The 26,892-nt window shown below is 38.1% G+C and overlaps 1 protein-coding gene across 4 annotated transcripts in view; it reads right to left on the reverse strand.

Moving 5' to 3' along the window:
- PCDH11X (protocadherin 11 X-linked) overlaps nucleotides 1-26,892 on the reverse strand; it is a 421,119-nt gene that overhangs the window by 375,791 nt on the left and 18,436 nt on the right. For all 4 annotated transcript variants that reach the window (XM_039722627.1, XM_039722626.1, XM_039722628.1 and 1 more), the window contains exon 2: nucleotides 33-616. In XM_039722627.1, the coding sequence (XP_039578561.1) occupies nucleotides 33-572 (540 nt within the window). In that variant the 5' untranslated portion in view covers nucleotides 573-616. The remainder of the gene's footprint in view (nucleotides 1-32; nucleotides 617-26,892) is intronic.

Genomic DNA, 26,892 nt, shown 5'->3' on the forward strand with positions numbered 1-26,892 from the left:
GACAGCAACAGAGAAGGATGAAAGAAACCCACCTTGAGGAGCTCATAATGCTGGATTCCGTTCACGCCGATGTCCGGGTCGATGGCAGACGGGACAGAGTAGCGGGAATTAATGGCCGTGTTCTCCGGGATAGAGATGTTAATAACTGTCGAGGGGAAAAGGGGGGCGTTGTCATTTATATCCTCGATCAGGAATCTGATCTTGACCAGCCTGAACACCTCGTCGGGCAGCACAGCCACCTCCACCTCGTAGAAGCAGCGGTTCTCGCTGAAGATGCCGGCGCACAGCTTCTCGCGGTCGATGCGGTTGGCAGCCGTGAAGATCTCCCCGGTGTTCTCCTCCACCCTCACCAGGGGCACGTCCCCGGTCTTGTAGACCAGCTTGAACTGCAGCGGGGAGGACAGGGGCACGTCAGGGTCCAGCGTTAGGTTGAGATCCTTGAGCAGATTGCCAATGAGGACATTTTCAGGCAGTTCTTCCCGCACGGTGTAATTCTTCTCCTGCGCGCCAGATTGGAACACGATGCAGGCCAACAGGACTGCCAAGAGGTAGGTTCCAGACAGCAAGTCCATCTCCAGAATGACTAATGAGTATCCGTGGAGAACGCCAGGAGCAGCTGGGGAAAGGGAAAGGAAAATCCTTTTAAAGTCACAGAATATTGTGTTCCTACTATAAAAGGAGCTAAAGGAGCTCCTTTCCTGCTACAACAACGTGAACTGTTTGGAAGCCTCATTAGTGAAGTCACATTTGACTCCATCCTTCCTAAATATGTATAAAATTTCTTGCAAAACTTTTTACTTGAAACTCTTAACTAAATACTGAGGTAAGAATTTTAGGGCTGGATCATATCAAATGAAGAAATAAGTGCAGGAATCCCCTATTTCCAGCATGAGATTTTCCTTTGCTCCTTAGGAAAATGCCTTCCTTTGATCTCTCTGCCACATTGTCCTCATTTTTTTTCTATTTCCTAAGAAAAAAGTAGGCAAGAAGTTTGCAAGCAACCATCTGCTGAGAGGCAGATCTTTTTATACCCCTTGCTTAGATATGGGAATAGAGGAACACTTGTCTTAATTCTCCCCCCAAGTTTTGCACTGACAAAATTATGTAATGTTTGCTAACAACAACAAAGAAATCTGGATATTTTTAATTCAGGAGCTTAAACTGGCAAGAAAATGCTATTATCTAAATGGAGTCTGGTGAACTTCAGCTAACAATGTGTGGAAATCTGTCTACTGAATTGCAAAAAAAAATCGTATAATTTTAAATTTGGTGATGCCTGTTCATAGTACTCTGGAACACCAATACCTTTAAAGGAAGATACAAACTTGTTGGAAAAACCTGTACTTTCCAACTGGTTTCTGAATAACAATATATTCTTGCCTTGAGGTTGTTAACAACCTTGAGAAAGATGGAAGTGGAATAGGAGGACTTAGAGGTACACACAGATATCTGTGTAGCTGCATACAGCCTTCAGCCAAGAATTTTTAAGAGATAAATCACTCTCTCGAACTCCATGTATAGAATATTTGCCTAATCCTTACATAATTCTGCCATTCCAGAATTTAGGATCTGCTAGGATAGCATTTCTCTAAAGTAAATGCTCAAGAGTTCCATGTAAAGTGATTTTTCTCGTAAATGAAATCTTATGTTAGCATCTGTTTCAAATATACCTGTGCCAACACATCTACATTCTTTTTACTGCGCAGGTAAAAGTGTAATTCTGTTCCCTGTCTCTCCTCATTTTGTTCTCCCTGCCATAGCACAGATTGATTTACTTCTGCAGATCAAGAAGAAATTCCTGGTGCCAGCAGTTGCCTCCACCTGGTAGTTACTGCCTTTCAGCAGTGCCACTTGCAGGGGAATTTAGACCAAAGCTTTGATTTTGCAGTGAAAGGGGTTAGGAACAATTAATATTGCTATTCCACTTAAGCACTGCTTTGGGTTGGAAGGCAGTGGCAGATACAGAACATTCCAGCTCCATCTGCAAGGGGCATCCCCACATCAGCATCATTAACTGGACAGCATTTTCTGGCTTTGTGTTTGTACAAAAGCAGAACATGATACCATTTTTGTGATTAGACATGAAATAAAAATGCTGCAAGGCCCACTTAGGGAAAAGGCTTTGCTCCCTGAGCAATCCAGTGAAGCTGGAGGGGACTGCTGACAAGGGCATGGCATTTCAGGAATTCCCAGATTTATCACTGGATTTCAGGGGTTCACAGCATCCAAAGCAGCAGCAGCCAGGTGCCCAGAGTGAAGCAATGGACCAGCAGCTTTTTATAAATCATTAAAACACCACATTCTAAATATGCAAATAAGGAAGTCTCCAGCAGCTCCTGATCATCTTTATGGTGACACCATGGTAGCAGTGTGAGCCTAGTGAATGACTTGGTGATAGTGTACAAGTGAATTAGTTTGGCTGCTATAATTTGATTTATTAACTTATTATAAATATATATATAATTTATAATATATATTTTATAATATATAACATAAATATATTATGAATATCTATATCTAAATAATATAAATATATTTATAACTTATGGTTTGATTTATTAACTGCCTCTCTTTAAATCCAGCTCCAGCAATTGTCATCCCACTGAAGTAATTGCCCACACACATTTGCCATGCAGAGAGCCCTACTTTAGGAAAGCACATGTCTGTATCCATTATTAGTGAAATAAATATATTTACATTTTTTCCTATGGGAAACACAAATAAAAATGTAGGGGTTTCAGCAAAAAGTTGATATTTAAATGCTGCCCAAAAAAAAAAAAATTAGAATCTTGCAGGTTTTGTGCCTACTAGAAGGAACTATTTTGCCACTTCTTCATCTCTATTACAAATTAAAATGAAAAATAACACAACAGGGTTATAAAACCCTTCAAATCCTGATGTTTATAGAATAATATTTTAAATTTACATTTCTGAGGGGAAGAAATGAAAAAAAACCCCAAAAAAACAACACCAACCATAAATATAAACCAAATTCTAGCCTCTATCCCAAATTCTTCTATGGTCATACTGATGCAAGCATTGCTTATAAATGATAATGATATAAAAATATTGTATAAACAGGTTTATAAATCTTCCAAATAAATACTTTTTTTTCAAAGCAATATGAGGATGAGTACATAAATGCAACAATCTAAAGAGTTCATCAACAATATTCCTGAATCAGTTCTGAAAGTTGAGATCATGCCAGCAGATACTTTATATTCAAGCTAAATTATAAGCCTTTAACCCCAGTTTCATCTGCAGAGGAGTTTCCAGGGTTTATAAAATAACAACAGCAGGACTCAAAGAGTTTTGTGAGGAAAACTGCAGGGTGGAACTTGGCATTGCATTCTTATGCATACTTTTATTCACTTTAAACCAAGTTTGAACCACTCTATTGAAATTCTTCTTGTGTCATAATAAAGAAAATACTTCAAAGCATGAAAAAACAGCACAGCACACTTACAAACCACGTGAGATAAATGCTAACATGAATTTTGCGATGACTTTTGCTGTCACAGATTTTTCTGACTGACTAAAGGGTAGAGACATGTAATAGACAGTGTTAGTTTAGCAGGAAAAAAACAACCAACAATGGTTTACAATGCCTGAACTTCTGTACAATACACTATTTTTGAGTTATTTTTTGTCTTTCAAAATAATTCCAGCAACAGTTTTGAAGCTCTATTCCAGGACTGTAGGCCTTTAAGGAGATAAAATCCCAAAGTGACACAAGTTTTCTGCTTGGATATGGACTAGAATGTCTTCTGTTGAGAGGAAAGTGTTGTTCTTCCAGAATCCTATTTATAAAGCCATAGCTGTACGTTGCCTGTCATTTGTGCCATAGCTCTGCTAGGGATACTATGGCAACAGCAATGCACAGAGCAGGAGCAAGAGGCACTTCCCAGGCATTTATGGAATCAGAGTGTTCCAGCCTGGAACACGGAGCAAACACAGAGCACAGAAGGCTGAAGAGAGCAGCCCCAGCCTAAAGGAGCTTCCATGGGCTCCAGCACTCACGCTTTCAAGGTCAGAAAAATTAAATAAATAAATTAAGAACAAATCAAATTGTTTAACAGAAGGTAACATGGAGCTTGCCAAGCCATTTTCCCAGCTTTCAAGAGAATGCATTGCTGTCTGTGCTGCTGCCTTCCCAGCTAGGAAGGCAAATGGCCCAGATGGACAAGATGGAGGGGAGGAGGGGAAAAAGAAGTTTAAACTTGCTTTTCTTCATCTGGCTGTCTATGCACTCAAATACACCTGCTTTTTTTGTCCAATACACCAAATATTAATGGTGTCATTTAAATATTAGCACTGTTCATTATCCTCTTCATTTAGCAGCTGTCAAATCATACCTTGAAAAGTAGAGAGAACGTAAAAGCTGTAACCACCTAATGGAGCAGGATGTGGAGGTAGAATCTAAATCTGTTCTTTATACACAAGGCTCCATCTGGTCCCACCTGAGCCTTCAACTTGTTACAGAACTTGTTATTTCTTCCTTAAGAGGATCTCAGAAAAGTTGTAAAGGGGGTAGAAGAGTTCAGGTGTCCACTTCAGGCTAGAAAAACAACACCATTTCTTGATACTTGGATTCAGATTTGAATTAGAGTAGAACAAACACGCTGTGGTGATGTTTTGTAACTGCTATGTCAGGTTCAAAGAAAAAAGTATAATATTCTTAAAAATTAGGAATATTGAAGTCCAAAGCTACAACAATATCCAATTATTAAAATCATAGTAGAGAAGAAATCCTGAAAATATCACTCCCATTCTTATCTTTATATTCCTGAACCTATTTTAATTACTTGGACAAATTTAGCTAGCACACCACACTTTTTCAATATCATATCCTTTTCATTTGCTGCTAATCCACTGTGGGCTCCTTAAACAGGAGCATTTAAATCCCTGCATTAAAATGGTGTTTCTCAGAGCAAAAGATCCCCAGGACACAGCTCCAGCTGCCACTCAATCCCACGATTATTACGTTATTTCACTGAGGAGGCAGCTATTTGCAATTCTTCCACTTCGCTGGGGCTCCCTCCAAAGTGCCCACTGACAATCAGGCAGCCCTGCACAGGTTTTGATTCCTTGGATCATGCTGATGTGGATTCCAGCTTTAGCCCAAAGAGGGAAATATTTGATGCTGTAATATTTAGTGTTTTGGGTTTGGCTGCTGGGTTGGGGTGTTTTTGGTTGCTGTAAACCCCTGGCCTGGCTGCAGACAGTGACATCTCCCCTTTGCCACCACAGCCCAGGTGTCATTAAAGGAACTGGCTGGGTTTGACGGGACTGGGTTTTGAAAAGGTGCAGAATTTACAGGTATTTTACAGGATTTGATGGCAATAAGAAACACCACAAAGCTGCTCCCTGACATAAATCCCCCTCACTTTTTTTAAGGTACAAATGCCACCAACCAGCCTGAACTCACTGTCACTCTCCATGGTGTTTCAAACATAAATTATTTGCAGCCATCAATATTTATCCACAGGATCCACTCCCTACACAGGATATTTCATTATCATACTCAAAGAGAAAGACCTACCTCAAAGAGAAACAGACAATTTGTTATATTATCAGGGCTTTCAAATTCATTCCCTCATATGATTTTACTCTAAATCCACTGAGGGACTGATTCATTCTTTGATCTATTTTTTATGAGCGTGATGGTATTGACTTCAAGGAGGTTTCTTTAATTTGATTTTTCTTCAGTGATGAACAAAATGAAACTGGAAATTCTTATCACCAGGAGAAAACATCACCCCACACCCATTTAAGTCAACAAAAGAATTAAGTAAGTGAGAGGCACAGCTTGCTTACAGTTGTGTGCTCTCCTGATTCTATTTAAAAATAGAATATTTTTAGTTATTTTTATTATTTTTCCATCATGGGGGTTAAGAAATGCTCTTCATGAAATAAAAAGTGGATGACCAAAACACAGGTTCTTCAAGCCACGTGAAGAAGCAGCTAAAGTGTGGAAAACAAGCAACTGATAAATTCTTAGATAGAATTCTTTATTCCTGATAGTAATCTGCAACTAATAGGAAGAGTGTTGATTAAAACTTGTATGAAAATGCTGGAAACAGTGAGCAGAATTATAAATACACAACAGGCAGTGAGCATGCTGAACAAATTAAACTCAATCACATTGATATATGGCATAAGGAGTAATTTATTTTAATTGTTGCAAATTAATCCCCTTAAAGCTGAAGTCCCTTTTTTACTAGAAGAGTAAGTACAGTCCACATTTGGGAAAATGCATCTAGCAGCCACCCAGGAAATACTTTAAAAATATCCCATAACTTATTTCAGAGACCTGTGAGAATATGCAGTGTCAAATTTATTTATATAGCAGTGACACTAGGAAATGGTCCTGCTTTTAGCAGTGGAACACTTTTGCATTGGAGCTGCATAAAAGCTAAAGGTTGAGAACAGAAATCTTGGGAAAAAAGCTGAAGATCTCTCTAATGGCTATTTTCATTTTCTTAGAAAGAAATAATGGGATGCCTGAGCAAATAGAAAAAATTAAAAAAGAAAGTGTAAAAAACACCCAAAAAATCAAACCAAACCCAACACCGAACCCCCTACAAAACTGCAGACCATTACAACTCCAAAGTGAACATTCCATTGCTCTGCAAATTCAAATATATATTCACTATAACTCAATGGCTGACTGCTAAAAACATTACAAAAAATCAAGTTGTTAATGGTATGATTCATAATGTCATTTTCTTTGCATTCTATTTGTGTGTTTGTACTACATGAATACATTTTACCAATCAACTGGAAATTCCTCTGGTTTTGGTACTTGAAAATCTGTTCATGCTTCAAATCTGAAAATTAAATCTCTGCTGAAACAAACCACAGGAAAATCATCTACGAACCAGTGGCAAGAGAATATGGGGCCACAATAAGAAACTATGTGAAACCACGTGTGTGGCTGTTGGATGCACTCCAAAGTAAAACACATTTTTATTTGTTATAAAGTGGAAGTCAATCTGATTTCAGTCATTTGTGTCAAATCCTTTGGAATGGCAATTGTCGAGATCACCTGTTTCATACATAATGCATTTTGCTTCACTGCCTTGCTGCCAGTCAGTAATTTTCATTTCTCCCTGGTAAAATCCACATTGCAGAGTGTCTACTGAGCAGTTCCAGGGGCTGTGAATCAGGGCAGGGATGCTGTTCTTTTGTTAATATTGTGTTATATTGTCCTGCTTTCTCCAAACACAATTCTGCCAGGAGCCCAGGCCCACACACAATTTATTCCATGAGTTCCAGAGGAGCAGGAATCAGTCACCTCCTTCCAACCCCTCCAGTTCCACACACAGAGCTGAGGAAACCACAGTAATTTACTTCTCAGTTAACCATTTGTGACAGCAGAGAGCACTGCTCCCAAAATTTCTGAAAACTAACAAAAACCCTAAATATATTACTATTTTTTAAATTTTTTTTAAAGCCGTGACTTAAAAGGAAAAAATAATTATTCTATTTATATTCTGTAATTCTTGTAAACTCAGAATATCTGGAATTTTGCACCCAGTTCCAGGAGGAGAAAAAAGTTCTTCTGGGTGCCAAAATACACATATTGGGCTCCAAAAGGATAAACTTTGCTATTTTCATCAGTTTTTCTTTGCCTTAGCAAAATAAAAATCCCATCAGGATTTTTATCCAGTAGCAGCCTAGCTGCTCATTTTCATACAGGGTTTTGTGTTCTTAAAGATATCTTGAATGCAAATTATATCAAATTATATATAGAATCAAACTATAAGGTTCTAGTCAAGAGTTTAAAATATCAAATACATCATAAATTGCATATTTTATACCTTACATCTATCTCACCAATTAACAGCTTAATCACCATGTCTGCCCAAAGTGGTCACATGCCACATATGGATACCATACATGAGAAAACATCTTTATAAATCATTTACTCAACTCTGGAAGCTCCAAAAGTGCCATAAACTTGAGAACTAATTGCACATCTTGGAAGGAATTTTCTCATCATTTATGGATGGCCCTGAGCAGGGAAGCAATCACCAGATTTTTTAGCAAACTGGCCCTATCTAAACACACCACATGAATAAAACATGGCAGTGTGAAAAAAACCTCCTAAGAGAAGGTGATTGGAGAGGAAAGCTTTTCCAAGGACAGAACAATATCGAAGTTTGGGTTTTAGATCAGGTTTTGTTATATCAGGGTACAAACCAAAAGCAGATGATGGCAAAAGCCTCTCCCTTCCTGCCCTGGGGCAGGGTGGCTCTTCCCCTGTCATGCTCAGGGGATTCTCACTCCCTCCATGGCCCTCAGGTAGCTCCTAGGAAAAAAAAACATTTATTTTTTGTTCCATGAACACAAAGACAAATCATCATCCTTAGCCATGGAAGCCTTGTGCTGGGAATTGCTGCCTACCAGTGGCAGCTCCTCAGCTGGTGGTCTGATAACAAAATAACAATAAATACCGCTTTAAATAACAAAAATACTGCTTTAATTTTATCATTTATTCACAAAAAATGTGATGTCTTTTCCTCTGTTATCTCAAAAAAACAAAATGACACTGGAACATTCCACTGTTCTGGTGAAACAGCTCCCATCCTGACCGTTCCCCAAACTGCAGAGATGGCAAACACATGGATTGCTTCGCCAGGAAATCCTGTGCCACAGAGAGTTCTACACTGAAGTGATTCTGGAAAAGGGGATTGAAAATTAAATCATCCCATGGAGATGATGGAGCAGAGCTGTTTTGATTTAAGAGAAAGCAGCTACCTAAAACCAGTGGATGGCAAACACATGGATTGCTTCTCAAAGGAAATCCTGTGCCACAGAGAGTTCTACACTGAAGTGATTCTGGAAAAGGGGATTGAAAATTAAATCATCCCATGGAGATGATGGAGCAGAGCTGTTTTGATTTAAGAGAAAGCAGCTACCTAAAACCAGTCAAACCACTTGTACAAAAAGTACTCAGCAAGAAGAGTCACAAAATTGGATAAAACAGAATTATAAGGGTACTTTAAAATGTGTTACAGCAATTTGATGTGCAGGGCCTGATTCTTTAAATTTTGTTTTACCTATATAGTAAATATGGTTTAAGAAGTGGAGGTTCTGGTCAAGAATTAAATTGATTCAAACCCACTGAAACCACTGGAGTCTTCTTCAGCTTTTACAAAGTCTGCTGGAACTACAGTTCTGGAAATAAAATTCCTTAACTTAAGTAAAAAGTTAAGTTGCCCACACACCTCAACAACAGACCTTTATTAAATATTTGCATAGACTGCTATGTGTCAGCATTAAATGCTTAATTTTAGATTGTATTACAAAGGTCAGGCCGTGCTCTTGAAGCCTGTCATGGTAAAGCTGTTGCTCAACAAGCCCAGAAAATCTGATTTTTAACATTATGCCCAGAGCCATAAAGTTCACGAAGACACTTCAGCTCCTTCCTAGACTGCACTCAAATAACAGGAAATGTGGTTTTTGCATTTCTTTCCTGCCTCCTCACTGAATCCTGCCAACAATTAAGCTTCTGCAAGGTGGACAAAACATTTCTGGCTGGAAATCTGCATTGCCATTGACTTGGTGTGGCCAGCTCACTGTCAGTGACCTCCAGACACAAGCGATGTGCAGAGACTCAGGCTTGTAATGGAGAGCAGAGAGGTTTGGAATATTTGGGATGCTATTTCCCATCCATTCTCCTTCTTCTGACACAGAATAAACAGGATAAACAGCTTCCAGAGGCATAACTGATAATGAGAGCAGTGTGCATGTGTGTGTCGGGGTCCTGGAGGTCACCATGCTCCTGGAGAAGCTTTTTAAAGCCCTGCTGAAGCACATTTTCCCACCCAATATCATGGGGCCTTGATGCATTCTATCATCACTGGGACACTACACAGAACATTTTTTAAGAAAATCACATTTTAGTTCTTGAAACAAGAAATTGCATGAGGAGAAATTTAAAGGAGTAGTGTGAATGATGATTAAAGTTTGAAATAGATATATATCCTTCTTCCTCTCTTTTGTGTAAAAGTCATGTTCCTACTCCACAAACCCAAGTGAAAAAACTAATTTTGCTATAAAGGGAGTGACTTCTCCACTTGATAACTGCTCATGATTTAGCTGTAACTCAGAAAAAGGTACAAAAAATACCAAAACACAAACCAGTCTATTAGCTGAAAAAAAATTGCAACAGAGAATTTTTGAATAACATGAGGGTTGTACAAAATCCTGTGTCATTTGTAAGTTTTATTGTGCTTCACATTTTGGTTACTTTCCCTGTTTCAAGAAACTAAAAACAACCAAAGATATTTTGGTTCTTTCTGGAAATTAAACATTTGTATTAGGGTTGTAATAGAAATGTCATGCAAATACAAGTGATAGACTGTTCCTTTACATCAGCTAATTATGCCTCCAAATCCAAGACCTGCCAAGAAAATTGGTGTTTTCCTTTCTATGCAGAGGTTGTTTTGAATCTCTTAAACAAGATCAACATAAGTGACACAAGGACATAATTATATGTTGTCTCACAAGATGGAAGAACAACAGTGACAAGATTAACTGCTCCATCAATTACTGGTATAAGGAGCAGAAATATTGATTTGTGATTAAATGAATAGAGAAAATAATAACATTTCAAATCTTTAACATCTGATGATGTGTCAGTCAGAAGTCCTGCTGATTTCCAGTAAAATAAAAGCTCAGAACTTACTAAAGTCACATCCTGTGTAGAAAAGAAAATTTGGTGTTCTGTTACCAAGATCTGTTAGGATCCCAGTTGTGTGGAATATAAGATATCTATTAAATGTACCACAGCAAAATTCCCTAAGACAAAGTTCTATTCAGGTACAGAAACTGGAAGTATTGAAGTGTTGTGGTGTTGAAAAGCAGAATTCCTATTGCAACTCCATGGTGCTGGTCCCATCTACACTGTAAAGTATTATAAGATATATTGATTTTTTCAAATATACCAGTACATAAAGAGTATCTTAAAGCTTGCAGATCTATTTTCCTAATAAAATTCTGCTGTGTTTTATGTGATGCAGTACATCACACCCATTTTCTGATATCCAGGCATGAATTCCTATAGGCAGTCTGACATCTCACAGTGATATTCCTCTATGCATCAGTAATTTGTTCCCTGCTTCTCCTACAAGCTGTAGTGACAGGAATTTGTGTGTGTGTGAGAGTGTGTATGTGCCACATATCACAGATTTTTTGTCTCTTTCTGGCAGAGTTTGAGGAGGCACTTTATTTCTCAGTGCAGTGTGGATGGATGCTGCACTGCTTTAAATGGAGAATCGTTCTCTGTAACCTGAGGGATCTTGCCAACTCTGCTGTCTTTGAAATCAATTCAAGAGATTCATGCTCAGACTTGGCTGGAGTAAGGAGGAATACACTTTTTTGATCAAATCACAAAACAACAAGCTCTTATAGTTCTTCTTCTATTAGGATGCAATGTTTTCTTGGAAGCAAAAAAAAATAAAAAATTAGACATTTTCTTGGAGCACACCACATTCTGCCATATACTGGCTGGTGTGTTCTACTCTTACTCAGAATAAAGGACACAAATATCAGGTTGAAACATCTTTCCTGTCCTAGAGAAATATGACCAATTACCTGAATCAATTGTTTAAATTAGTATGATTTCAGGAGAGAACAAAACCTGTAATTACACAAGCCACACAATGCCCTTTCCTGTACAATTAGAAATCACTGCAATGGAGCTGTCTCTTGTTTGTTCATTTATCTGGTGTAGAACAGAGACATTAGGGGAATTCAGCTGAAAAATGTGTGCAAGATAAATTTCCAAGCAGATGACCACAACAGAGTTGTGTGGAATGCAGATTATGTTCATCCCTGGCTTCAGCCACATCCTTCTCACACGGTCTCTGCAGAACAGCAGAAATTTGCACGCTTCCTGACCACTAATATTCTAGAATTCTACCAAAGGCTGATAAAATGATCTTTCCCATCTCAGCCTTCTCATTAGTCTTGCATTTGACCTGAAATAAAGAAGCTCAATAATTGTATTGAAACCATTCAGTGATTAATCACTTCAGCCATTCAATTCAACAGCAAAACTGTGTTAATCAAGGCTTGTTGTTGAAATTAGTATTTCATTGCACTCTAAAGAAATAAAACACTTTTTTTTTCTTTAAGTTCAATATCCAAAGCTCAAACTGACTGATCACCACACATCCACTGACACTAACAGGAGCCACAGAACAACAAAAGAAAACCTCAAAATTGCTGAAAAACACAGTTTAAGGTGGTTTGTACCAGCACAGGGCTCAGGTGGCAGCACTGAGAGACCACAGGTCATGTCCAGCCTTGCAGCACTCCAAACCACACCAAAACAAGAAAAACCAGCGAGGTCTTGCTTTGCTTGCTGCTCTTAATTCTGCTTTTCCGTAGATCAGATTGAGAACAACTAACTCCTGGAGCACCAGTGTTATATTTGCCCTTTAGAAACTACAAATACTGATCTTTTCATGTTTCTGGGCACAACACACCAAACCATCAGGGTGCTAAAACAAATGCTGTACTATATTGCACTTGTCAGCTTTTACCTTCCCTCAAAGGAACTAAGAGCTTATGATTTAAAGAATTTACAGGTCAGCATCCCATCTTTAGTGGGAAACTTTGATCTTTTGTCTAAATATTGTCTGCAAGACAAGAACAAAATCACTGTGTGCTGAGTTTTGGGTAGGTTTCAGCACCTGCAGGCTTCCACCTGTCTGGAACCTGGCATCGGTGACTTTAAATGCCTCAGCCTCTATTAGAAATTAAAGATGCATTTTTATTTACTCATTTTTCAGGCAGTGTTTCTGCAAATTGTCTGCAGAAGGCTTCATTACGATGTTTTAGCAAGCAGGCCACCTAGTGCCTGACAATAACAAGTACTCTGCAACGACCTGAAGTGTTCACAAGGAGTAACACCACTTACTCACCTGGACAGCAAAATCATGCTGCCAAGCTAAACCTCTGCAAAAAAAATAAATAGAAAAGTCCTCCTTGCCCTGAAGCAGAATTGTGACAGTTCCCTTTCACAATTTTAAATGTGGAATAGATACACATCTTTTTCATGTTATTTTCTCTATTTTCTCTAAGAATTCATTTTGTAGATAATCTAGCCACTTATAAAATTTCAATTATTGCAGGCCCTTGCTGAAAAAATAAACGCCAGTCTTTTTTTCTGAAAAGCTTTTTCCCCCAAAGGGTGCTGGGCACTGCCCAGGCTCTCCAAGGAATGGGCACAGCCCCAAGGCTGCCAGAGCTCCAGGAGCTTTGGACACTGCTGCCAGGGATGCACAGGCTGGGATTGCTGGATGTGCAGGGCCAGGAGCTGGACTCAATAATACTTGTGGGTCCCTTCCAACTCAGCTTATTCTGTGATTCTATGACATCCCATTATTCTCCAACACATGTAATTTCTAATTTAATATAACAAAATTAAGAATAATGTCATATTTTAATAGCATGAATGGCACATGTGGCAGTACTGTGGCAAGAGCCATTTCCTCCTAATTCATTTGTGTCAGTATTTTAGAATCCAATTCCGTGTCTTTTAAGATTGTTGGCTAAGTTTCTATAAACATCAAGAGATATAGTGCCTATTAAGCTTTCTGTTTCATCTTGGCGATATACTGCTGCTCTCTATACTGGAATGAAAATTCAATAATCTCAAGAAGCAGGCAATAGTCCCTCAAAGTAAAAAAGACTGCTTCTTTCTTTACTGAAACTTAAATTACCCTCAGTGCTTTCCTCAGAATAGTGAGATTTTAAGCCCATGGAAAGGCTGTGCTCAAAGGTATCAGAAGATACTGAATATATTTTCTTATTCGCATTCTACAGACTAATTTTCAAATATCCTCATCTGACATGTGCCCATGAAAGTAAGTCAGATCACAAATAGTTTAATCAGGATCAGTGGTTTGGTCCCCCTGAAATTCAGTGGAATTTGGGCTCCCCCAGCACTGGGAAATGTGTATCCAATGCTGCATATCTCATCCAGTGCTCTGAAAGCCAAAGTTAAATATTTTTTTGAAAAACCTATTTACTCTGGAAAGCATAATACTCTGAATCTCCTGGTTCAATTTATGAACTTATTTAGGATTTATGTGTCTACAGATGTGTGTGTATACATGCAGTGCTTATATGGAAAAGGAAAAACGAAAAGCATTCAGTGGAATAAACTTCTTTTGAGCATTAAAGCAACATTTAATAGAACATGCCCACTATTTACAAAACTGCTCAAGGTAATAGAGATTTTCTTTCCCCAAGATACCAAACTCCGTAGGCAACTGTGACCAAAAAACTGCCCAAAACTCTTCAACACAATTTACATTGCACTGCCCTTCCTACAGATGGGATTTACTTTGATGGGCATTTATGTTTACAAAACAAACACCCAAACAAAAATCCAGGCCAAGGAGTTGCATCTGCCTAGAACAGGAATTAAATACTGAATGTCTGTCAAATAAAATAATCTTCTCCTCTGAGTTAAATTAATGCTTCCACATGCTAAATTTCACTTCTAATATGGAGATTCACAACAATAAAATTTTATTTACAAAAAAAAATACCCTGTAGCATTTTGTGAGCTTTTTTGGGGTTTCACAGGGAGAAGGTCTTATCCTTTCTGAAATTTTAGTTTTATTACCCATCTCTTGATATCTACTGGTCAGGTATTAGAAGGACATCCATCCACACCATTTTGATAACTTCTTCTTAAGGCATCACACCTCCTCAAACATTAATAACAGGAAAAAAACCAAACCAGAACAAGTTGAGCAAATATTTAATCCCTGCCCCAAAGAATCTGGTGACTGTGTGCCAGAGCCAGGAATGTCTGGGATAGTTTAAAAGAGAATACAAGAACAAGATCATGACATGACGTGATCTCTTCCATGGTGGATTTTAGTTGGATATGAACGCTATATATGAAATAAGTATTTATCAAAACAATCCAATCCAATGCCAAAATGCTGGAGTGAGAGAGCATTCCCACTAGGGTCATGGGTAAATTGGTCTCTCATGGGGACATCATAATATAAGGATTATAAGGATTAATTTTCAGGTTCATTGGAGCTGCTGAAGCAGACAGAATTTTCACTTTTCCCAGTCTTGAAGAATCAATTATGAGCAGGATGCAAGAAGTGGAAATGCTGGCTGGAAGAGTGGCTGCACCACCAATGCTGCTTGTCCTTTCCTGCCTAGCAGTTTTCCCTCTCTGGGAGTGACAACTGTAAATGAACTTAATCTAAGTACATGTTAGAGGACCTGTGCCTGGTTGTTGTCATCAGTGTGTAACATCCCCTGGGTGACAGGTTCTCTCACTCTGCTGAGTGCTCATGCATATTGACAAGGACGCTGCCTGCCAAAAATGACAACACAGAGCAGCATTTCTCTAGCTGCATGTGGCCTTCGAGGCTGCTGCACACTGCCACAGGACAGTCTGCTCAGCCAGACTCTTCTGTAGTTCCTACAGCTGCATTCTTCCACGCCCTTAAAATTCAGGATCCTCCCCTGGAAAACTCAGTGTTTTCCCCAACACAACTGAAAGGATTTACAGGGAGTGAAGTCGTGCATAACAAGGCATGTCCTATTACCAGACTAATCTATAAGGCTCTGTCTTTATTCTCTCTATCCCCAGCATAAGTCCAGAGTAGAAATAGAAACAAAAGGGTTTGGTTTCCTCTTGGACTCCAGTAAGCTGAGGGGACAATGGAATTGGCTGTTGGAATTCCAGCACTGGCATCTGCTGCAAGGCTGAGCAGCACAGGCTGCAGCGAGCCAGGGGAAATGACAGAGTATCTGTGGATCCCATCGAGTCCTGCAGCAAAACTGCCATTATTTGCAAAGTGTTTAATCATTTATAATTCTTCTATTTGAGGAAATGGCCAATGGTATTAGCCATGCAAGCCTCTGTGGGCTAATGTAATTAGTCTTACGCATTTTAAGACCAGATAGAATGGTATTAGGAAGAATGGAGGACTATTTTAATTGGATGATGGCAAAATCCCTCTAAGCACTATGGCTGTCTCCTGTGCTCAAAATCCTCTAAAAAGTTCATAGATTCCAATTGTTTTCTGCAGCAACAGTATTTCTATCTAAATTATACTAAATGTGTCAGCTCATTTCCAGAGCAAAAATGATAAAAGCACATTCAACTTCAGCAAAGCTGATCACTTTAAAGAAAAATATAAGATAATTAAAAGCTGTTACAACTGACAATACAACACTGCAGCTTCAAAATTCTTCCCTAATTACAGCTGCTAACTTTTAATAGCAACTGTAACAGTGAGTCAGATTTGACATTACAATAGCATCCCAACCTCTTATTTGGGAGAAAGGCTCTTGAGGAAAATACAATTACAAGGTGAGCACAGCCAGCCAAGACCATTGCAAGTTTTGAAAAGCCAGTGATTGCTTTCATTCTTAGTCTTGTTGAGAAACCTGGATTAGCTCCCCTTTGTTTGAATGCAGTCCTTTCAAAAGGTCAAATGTAACCGAGTGGAGCAGATTCCCAAAAAAACATTCAGGGGCCTTAAAAGGAATGGGCATTGCTCCTTGAAAAGACCTTCTTCTACAGGTAATTCCTGAGCCAAGTGCAGGGCTCACATAAATAGCTTTATACTATTCTTGTAAAGAATTTGTATGACAGGATAAAAGAAGGGAGTTCTGGAGCACACTGTACTTCTGGGTTCTGTATTAATTAACCTTTTCTTAGTTTGATATTAATGTGGTAGGAAGGAAGAGAAATTCTGAAACTGATAGAGCTGAGACAGTGGATGTTTTCACCCTCCAAGAACAGATTGTCTCCATTGTCTTTAAGAGGGATTAAGGGAGGGATGAAAACTAGAGCCAGTTAGGCTTTTCCTGAGCTGTACAACAGGAGCTCCTGGTCTCCCAGTCAGCCTCAGTAGTCCCACCTTTAAATTTGTAAAGCTGTATAATTTATTTCTACAAAAGGAGAAAGGGTTGAGTTCCTTGTCAGACTGAGAAAATTCTCAATAATGGACATTCCAGAACCTGGGAAGTATTTATAGTTCTGTGCTTTATAATTTACCCACAAGTTTGAAATCTTAGGTTCCACATTTCTGTCTGGGTATGTATGGAGGGATATGAACTGCATTTAAACCCCAGTGCTTTTGAAACCAAATCATGGTCAGTGATTTCCATCCATCACTGAGAATTTGCTTGTATAAAGAAGTAGTTCCCTCAGTTTGTACTGGTGATGCAGTGCACAGAGAAATTGCAAAATATCCTATGAAAAGGAAAACACAAAATTTAATCAGTGGTTGACTGCCCAGAAAAGAATGACAAGAACATTCTGAGATCAATACAGTATTAGAATAAAAACTGAATCAAATTCTTTTCCCAGATAGTCAGCGGTTTAGGTTTGTCAAATTAATGGGCAATTCTTTGTAGACTTCATGGCTTATCCTGTCAGTTCCTCGCATTAAGCAAAATTACTCTTAAATAATTCTTTCTGAGGAAATCTTCTGGCTTAAAGCTAATGCCAACATTCAGGTATGGAAGATTAATTTCTGTAGAGTTTGACCTGTGAAACCTCCGAGCAGAAGGAAGGGGAGAGGAACAGAATGCTGGGGTTTTCAATCTCCAAGGGATCTCCTGCTGTGTGGTACTGCTTAATTCCCTCCAGAGTGATGCACTGCTATCTTGAGAAGGTGTTTTTTTCAGCCCTCACCTGGTTTTAAAAGTAATTGAAGAGGAACAATTCATCCCGTTTAAAGTATCCCAAGAGTAGAAGTTAGTGGGAAAGAACTTCTAAGAGCAAATGAAGAAGGATCTAAAAGAAAAATTCCCAAGGGATCGTATCTCAGAGACAAATCCATTTTTTTTTTAAATTACAGGTGCTCATAATTACTTGTAAGGGAGAAAACTAATTATGGCAGTCTTCAGGGAGCTGAAACATGGTAAATACTGAGAGAAAGCAGCCTGGGCTTTTGAAAGTTATTTGTGTACTTTGCTTACACTTCCAGTCCTTGGTGGCCTGCAACCTCCCTCTTTCCTTTTCTTTTTTCCTTTTATTTTGTTGTTACAGGGAAGTATTTTTATTTATGTTAAATAATGAGAAATAAATCAAAGTTATTTCTGAATTTTCTGCTTTTAAAAGTTTTTAAAGGTTTCCTTTCTATACTGAGAGAATATTCCCATGTTCTCCAAGTGAAGACATGAAATCTCATGTATATCAACAATATATTTAAGCCATGGTGAAAAAATCTAATCTATTCTTCTTTTCATATGAGCAAATGTGTTCTTGTACTGAGACAAAGAATAAACACTTAAATATTTCATGTGCTATTAGGCAAAATTGTTGTGCCACCGCACACTCTATAATAACAGATATAAACATGGCTTAAAAGATCAAATTAAAACATTTAGAACAACTCAATGTGTTTTGAATAAGGCTTTTGCACATGCCCTAGCTATTGGTACCTTCTGTATATTGTGCATTTAGTCATTCTTCAGACTCCAATTACACCCCCTAGGCGAATGTGTACAAGCACCAAGTGATGTGTCCCTCTCTACATCATCTATGTTGGCAAAATAAGGACCAGAGGAGAAAAAAAATTGGTTTACTGTGTATTACTTAGCTGATCATTACACCTTATGTGGATTACTCAGTAAGTACTAGAATGAAACACAATAAATTAGAATTAATTATTAATTTTAAACAATAAACTATGGCTGCTCAGCACTGTGGTTTCCCATATATGGTCTCCAGTTACATGTCAGACAGGATTCCATAAGCTTTAAAAATCTCCTCTTCCACCAGCTTTAGTAAAACAGAAAGGATGCAAAAACTGAGTGAAAGAAAAACAAACTTTTTTTTTTCCATGTGACCTCCATTCTTCCAATCATCTTCCTGTTTTAAATACAAAAAATATTCTAAACTCAAAAATATTTTAAATACCGAATATTTCAAACCAAGCCAAATTCCACCACAGTATAATCCCAACAAAGCAAAAAGCATAGAGATATAATTACGATTAAAGAACATTATGCCATGTATTATATTATTTTGTTCTATATTGACCTTCCATTGACTTGGACAAGACTTTTCCCCACTTTGATTGGAGCCAGTGTTGATTTTGACACTGTGAAATTTTCACTGTTACAGAATTTCAGATCCTGTATTAGTCAATAACAAAAGTCATAGCAAAAGATCTGTTGTTTAAAAGGCATAAATTGTCTCTAATATTGTGGCATTATGAATTTTGCCCCCTGAATGATTTATTTGATGACAATGAACAATAATTCTGTCTGCAGTCACTAGTCATGGACAGCATGTGTGTTATTTACCTTAAAGCACAGAACCTTGGAAGTGAAATTCTGTGAGTAAATTCTTCTTTATTGGCTTTTTACTTGGTACAGCCAATGAAGTGATCAGTTAGCTGTAATTCTAATATTCTTTTTTGTATACTTCCTACCTAGATTCACTTGACTTCGTAACAAGCAGACTCATTACCCATTCCTTCTAGGTCCCAGTGACACATTCTTAAATGACCACTCAGTAATTAATTAACAAAAAGTACCTACACCTCACTGAATTTGGCAAAATGTCTCTAGTTATAAGGGTATGCTAATTAAGAGATTCACATATATTATTTGTCGAGTTATGGCACTCTAGAAGTCTAGTTATAGGTGAAAAACATAATGATAAATGTGATTATTCAGCTATTAAATATATTTTCAGCATAGTTCTTTTAATTGTGGTATTCTCTCTTTTGAAAAAGAATTGTCTCAGCAAGTAGCCAAGTAGAGACCCTGGAATTTCTGAGGACAGACTTCAGCTTAGGAAGGGATTTTTTCAGGTGGGTGAGGTCCTGTGTGGGGAGCTCTGAAAAGAAAAGGATAAGAGAGGTGGAAGCCCTGCTAGGGCAAGCACAACTCTCCATGCCCAGGAAACTCAGCAGAAATGCCAGGAGGCCTTGGCTTCACAGGGAGCTCACGACTGAGCTCAGCCACTCACAGGACATGAAAGTGAAGAAAGACAAAGAAACTAAACCTTGCCTCAGTCTTTTCGAGAAAGGTTTTGAGTCTAAAGGCGAGGTTCAAGGAGGGAAGGAATTACCAACATGGAAAATATCCCAGGAGGGAAAAGCTGGGCTCTTACAGAGGTGCACAGTGGCAGAACAAGGGACAGCCTCAAAAACTGAAATTCTGACTGCATAGAAAGGCCAAACCCCATCAGCTGGGATAAGGAAGCCTTGGAGCAGGTTGTCTGCAGGTTAAGAGCTGTCTGGACAGAGCCTAAAGCCATCAGATCTGAATTCACTCCTGACATTGCTCTGAGCACACAGAGATCTGGACTAGAAACTCCCAGGGTTCCTTCCTATGTGAATTATTCTATGATTCCATAAAAATTTCATCACAAGGATAAGATACAGGTATAAGTATGAGCTTGATTTGTGGAATGCAGTACTTGCATTTCTTTAATCCTGTGCCAGGGCAAAGGCAGGAGAAAACCTTCACAGCAATAATCACATTTGTGTCAGGTCAAAAAGTCTCTGTCAGTTTTTAGTAGGAGCCAAAGATTACCAAAGACAAAAACTTGACGAGCATTTGCATAATTGAAAAGGCAAAAATTGCTCCTCAGAACCACTTTAAGTAATTTTTTTGCAGTACCAGGCTTATTGGGCATGTTTTTCCTTCCTGCTAATGAAAATTATTTGAACCATGAAAAGAGGTTCACCTTTAATCCCAAATACTGTTTCAATGGTAGAAAAAAATAAGAAAGAAGCTATTTTGCATGCATTATAGATTCATTAAACTTGTCAGCACCCTTTTAAAACTGGAAAAATTCCTAGAAAATTAGGGAGGGTGAAATTTCTCACATGATGTAAATAGCACTTAATTCCAGTGTATGGGTCTCTGTAATTTGACAAAATTTTTGTACAAAGCAATTGTAACAAAGTAGAATAAGAGTCTTGCCTGTAAAGATAGAATTAAGCATGGATCAGACACAAGTATGATTTTCAAAAAAAAAGCTCCCAAATCCTGAGCAACGTTCTAAGCAGATATAAATTCAGATTTATTTTTAAAGTTGTACTTGTGTACCATCATGAATGGTTTATAAAGTTTCCCTTGATAAATGTATCAGCACCCCACAATCTCTCATAAATATGAATGCTAATTTAGTTTGTTAATAGAATAAATGTCGTAAGTAGCATAAATGGGTATACTTTAAATTTAAACATAATTTCAAAGAAACAAAAAAAATCTCACATTTCAACTTTATAGCTGCAAACTTTTTAAAAGGATGGGATATATAAAGGATGCCTTATCTCTAGTCAGAAGTACCTCAGAAAATTCCTAATGCTCCAGAATGTAAAAAGGAGCATTACATTCCTTTTTACATTTCCCCCCAGAAAATACATTTCCCCCCAAAATTTTTCAGAAATTATAGCCAGTAGGCAGTTGTGCTGTGACTTTAAAACACACGCCCAAACTTTATGACTCCCTGCCTTTACCTTCCAGCAAGGTTTATTTTTGGTTCCTTTCCAAGAGAAAAATGGACTCTGAGATTCTCTTCAGGTTTAAAATAATTAGTAAACCCTTAGAATACTCATTATAAATAGATCAAAGCCTCAACCCAACTTCAATACAAAGGCAAGGCTTTTAGATCAAACTTGAACTACCACCCATCCCACACACGTCCTGCTGATATCTTACTTCGGGTTCTGTTAAATTATTAACACCAAAATACTGAATGATTCACTATTTAAAGCAAAATGTAAGAAACTTCATTTATACAACTTTTATACCAATTATACTTTCTCTTTTCTTCTTTCCTTTTTAATCTGGGCAGCTTTTTCTTTTGCTGTAAAATTCACGGCTTAATCCTTCATTTATAGGTTAAAAAAAAGTCTAAAAGTAATTAGAAAGTCAAGAAAATGCAATCAGGAGGCATTAGGTATTAAATGAAAGAGTAAAAATAAAGATATTTGGAATGATGATGTTCTCCTGGTCTGCTGATAATTCTGGAATTCTTGATTCCACACCCCTAGGTGTCCAGTTGCCAGGGCAAATCAGAATTATGGAAATCAGGAATATGGATGTGCACAGGAGTAACAGACAAGAAAACCTCTAGATGTTGCTGCCAGCCACAATATCCATTTGGACCCGAACAACAATATTATATATATCTATATCCATATATATATATGTATAACAATATAAAAGAAGCTACTCTGGGAATCTGAATTCTGGAAAGAACTATATGGCTTTTTCTAAATCAGAAAATTCTCTTCCATGCAGAGCCTGTGGTTAGAATGGAAAACAGTCAATAACTGCTCTGTGTAAAATACTTGGCCAAACCATTTCCAACATAACATCAGTGCTGAACACAGCACAAAGAATGCAAAAGGAGCAAAATATTTGAATCTCTGTGCCTATAAAATTTTAAAAAAATACATTATGTCAGAATCATGATAATTAACGAAAATTAGCTACAGGTTGTAAAAACAATAAGAGAAAAGAGTTTATAAATCAGCTGGCAACTGAAAGTGATGGCACATTCCTTCATGATCTCTGCCACAAACACTCCAGCCTTCTCACAGGATCTCTGTGCCTCGTGCTTGGCTTGTGCTCAGCACTGACAAACCAGAGCAACCCCTTCAACTGCAAAGCTGCACAAGTTCATAAAGAAAATGCCCTTCCACAAGGCATTTGTATGTGTCAGAACGGAGGATCACTCTGCATAAAAATGAACACACTGCAAGTGTCTCATCCCTCATCAACACAAGTGCTATGCTGAAGCACTGGTGCTACTGGAATTCACACCTTTTATATGAATTTCTTCATACTGGGATTTATTGGATGTATTTCAGGCAATTTATGACTTTTGAGTTGCCAGCATGAAAGTAACCAATAAAATCAAACACCTTTTTTGCCAATATTTCCCTTGGACTTGGAGATACCTATAGGTAGAAAGGACAAATTTTACCCTGAAATGCAATATAATCTTTAGATTTGTTTTTCCACTTACTGAGAAATAATACAAAGAGAAGACCATGAAGAACAATGAAGATTCTTCTAATTCTCCCAGATGAAAAATGCAGCTATTCATGCTCCAGCACTGCAATCCTGATAAAGAGCTTTTCCCATTTTATTCCTTCTGCACTTGCTGGAATTCACCATATAGATTCAAACAGCTGCACAGTGTACAGTGCACAGTATATCACTGTGTAACAGCTCAAACGAAATCAGCAGATCTTTCTTGGGGCTTTTCATCACTACCAGACTAAGATGCCTCTATCAATTCAAGTTTTCTGGTATAATATGTCTGGCAAAATGATGTACCAAATGTTTCCCACAAGTTGGAGAGCAGCATTGAAACTTGGAATAATTTATTCTGTGCTGCTTCCCTAGAAACAGAAAATGAAGCGAGGTTCTGGGACATTTTGCGCTTGGATGGGTTGAAGTTGAAATTTATTTTAATTTAAATAGGAATGGGAATTTTTGCTGCATCATACGCAACAGACCAAATTCAGAAAAACTGATAGTTTTACCTCCTTAAATTGAAAAGTAGACTCAAAAAACAAAGGCTTGCTATCTAAACTGTTACAATTTATTTGGGAAACACAATACTAATTTTAGCTGATACTCATGCAATAATCTGTTTTACACACACATATATTTACATTGCTATTAAAAATGGTTTCCCTGCAGAAAAACAAAACATAAAAATTATTCGGCAGCTGAAGCAAAAGTCAACCCAAAAAGTATCTCCTCTGAGACATGAATAACTCATGGATTCTTATCCAACTGTGGCTTTCAAACTAGCTTCACACAAAGCTTTTGGTCAATTTAAACACAGAACAGTGTAATTGCTCATACCCTCATTAGCATTAACTGACAACTGAAAAGCAAGATACATTATTTCTCATAAAACTTTGGGAATTTAATCATTCTTTCAGAATGGAAGATTTGTAGGTAAATCTTGCTAGTAATCTTAATGGGAATTCCATGCATAAAAATGTACATGAATATCAAATTCTAAGAATACAGATTTTTGGTGTAAAACTTTCTCATTTCCTTTTCTACATGCATGCAAATCAGCCTGGTTCAGCATAAATTGAAAAGGAATTTAGAGAGATTACTTTGGTAAGGCACATAAAAGGATATCCAGGTGATAACACAGAATCAGGCCACACTGTGGAAGGGAGAGCTTCCCAAGGTCTGTTCAAGTAACAAATTTGATTTTTCTTCCCTCTGGTTTGCTTTGTAAGGAATACAAGATCAAAACTCAGATTTGGCTCTCCTGCTTACAAGATTGCACACTGGGAGCCAGCAGCTTGGAAATGCTTGGAAATGGTCTCCAAACTTCACTTGTAGGATCTCAGCACTCAGCATTCTGCGCTTTTCCTCCCATAATTTCCACAAGAAAGTATTGCCAGTTCATGGCAGTCACACGTTCGAGGAGCAGTTCATTCTGAATTCAGGTAATGGGCTTCTGGAAGTTAATGTTACACCAAGTAACACTAAAGACAAGTTTTCATTTAAGTCACTGCAAGTGCACTGGTGGAAAAAGAGCATAAATGAAAGAATTTATCAAACTTTGAGCACCAAAATATACATGAAACGACATTACTTCTCCAGGAAAGCTCTCTTCGGGGTGCCAGGCAAATGGATACACAAATATTTTTATGAACCTTGATTTTTTATTTGCCGTGCTTTGTTTGGTATCATCATTGCTGGATTCTTGTTGATTTTAGGCCAGGTTTGGGAGTCAGTTACTGACTGGCATATTTCTTCTAGGCAGCCGCAAAAGCAGCACTTCATACAAGCCCTTGTAGACAATTTTAGATAATTTCCTTCCTCTATGCTATTTTAGGAAATATATTTCAGGAGCAAACACTGAAAAAATTAATAAACAGCGAATGAATGTTTGTTATGCAAAAAGAATCCACACAATTGTATCCATCAATTTCAAATCATAACAGCAATGAGGATTTCATTGCAGGTATTCCTGGTGATTAATAGCCAGATGAGTTTTGTTGACTACTGCAAGCAGCAGTTCCTTTCAGTCTGTCAATAATCCCTGAAATACTTTATCAGCTCAATCACTGTTGCTGTAACGATATTAATTTTGATTGAATGCCATTTTGTGCCACCCTCTTAAAGGCCCACAGGTACTGATGTGTGACTTGAGATTCAGGCTTTTAACAGCTCTCCTTATCTGCCATTTAATTTTATCAACTGCTGATTTTTTATGTGTAAGTATGTATCTATAGATCAGAAAAGGCAATTGGAACCATGAACCATGAGTACAGGCATTTACAACAAAATGTAAACTCAGATTTAAAAGTGATAACAGCACAGGTATTAAAAACTGTGGAGCTAATGCAGGTGCACTGGCATAGAGCATCACAAACAATGCCAAGTCTCTGTGAATAATTCACATTTTTATTGTTTGTGAAAATCACCTAACAAGAAATGCATGGTATAACTGTCCTCAAATACATCAGTGTAAAAACTTGCATCCAGGATTTTAACACCGACAGGACAAAAGCAACCTATCACTATGGGAATCAGCTGGAAATCTGAAGTCTTCAGTAGTTTATCAATTCTTTGCTGGTAGGAGAAATTTTAACATTTATCTACTTGGGAAGAGAAAAATAAAAAATGAATGTTCTGAGGTGTGTGAGAAAGTTATTTTTTGCAATAAAATCTTATCCCTTTTCCACACTCTTTATAAGACTAAATGGTCTGTAAGTACATTTATGAAAAGGACTATATAGTGGGGTGACCTACAAATTCTCTTCCAGTCTTCACATGCTCATTTCAGGAGTAAGACCAGATGTGATAAACAATCCCATTAGCGAGAAATTCACCAGTGTCTAAGAATTTCATCAGTCATGGTCAATCCACACCTAACTTAGTGCCCATCCTGGCCTATGCAGCAGGCAGAGTCAGGGCTAGGCATGGAAAAGAATTCTCTGAACCCCATCAGGTGCATTTCAGCAAGGTGGCTGCATGTTCCTTTTTGCACATTGTGCATCTATTGTTTATATTGCATTTATTTCATTACATGATGTTAAATGCACTGCTCTTTCCTAAATAGTAAATATTTATGGGGCATAGATAAGGGTCATGACTCTAGGAGTTGGGAGTCTTGGATATGTTTAAATTTTGGTGGCAAATTCTTGATCAAGGTTCTCAAGGCTTTAATGATCAGATAATGAAGACGATTCAGAGGTGGATGTAAGATAAGTAATAATAAGAGTTGGATCCTGTGGTACCCACACCTACAGTACAGTAAGACCCAGCAAAGAAACTAATTATCACAAGGGGAAAGCTGAAACTCACATGCCAGGCATGAAAAAACCCCAAGGCACTGCAGCAGTGTGAGGAAAATTCCAAGGATCAGGACACACCATGGTAGAACGACAGAGTATTGCACAGCTTGCAATGTGGATGTGTTTCTTTTTTCATCAGGGTCCAACATGGTGTGCTACAATCAAACTGCGTTTAACAGCCTTGGAAACACCACAGCTAACTAATAGCACTCTGCTTAGCCCCACGCTGGGACTTCCTAGGAAGTCAGTGAATCCTTCCCGTTGGAACGGCCCTGGGCAGGGCCACAGTCCAACCTCCTGCACTGATATGTGTCAGTACCCAATTCACACCAGATTGCTTCAGGTTCTGGCCAGTTGGATCTTGCAAACCTCTGGGGACAGAGATAATCCAGCGTTTTTGGGCAGCTTGCTTCGCTGTCTTTATGGTGACAGTGGCAAAGGCACATTCCAGAAGTGAACAGAAATGAGATATAAAAACTTACATTCAAGTCTGGGTATTGTTCTCAACAATTTGGGTTCCTCCCTTTTTGGGGGGACAAAGACTCATTTACTCTGATAAAAACACACGTCT

This window comes from Passer montanus, unplaced genomic scaffold (genome assembly GCF_014805655.1).
Source record: "Passer montanus isolate IOZ18808 unplaced genomic scaffold, ASM1480565v1 scaffold49, whole genome shotgun sequence".
NCBI classification, from domain to species: Eukaryota; Metazoa; Chordata; class Aves; order Passeriformes; family Passeridae; genus Passer; species Passer montanus.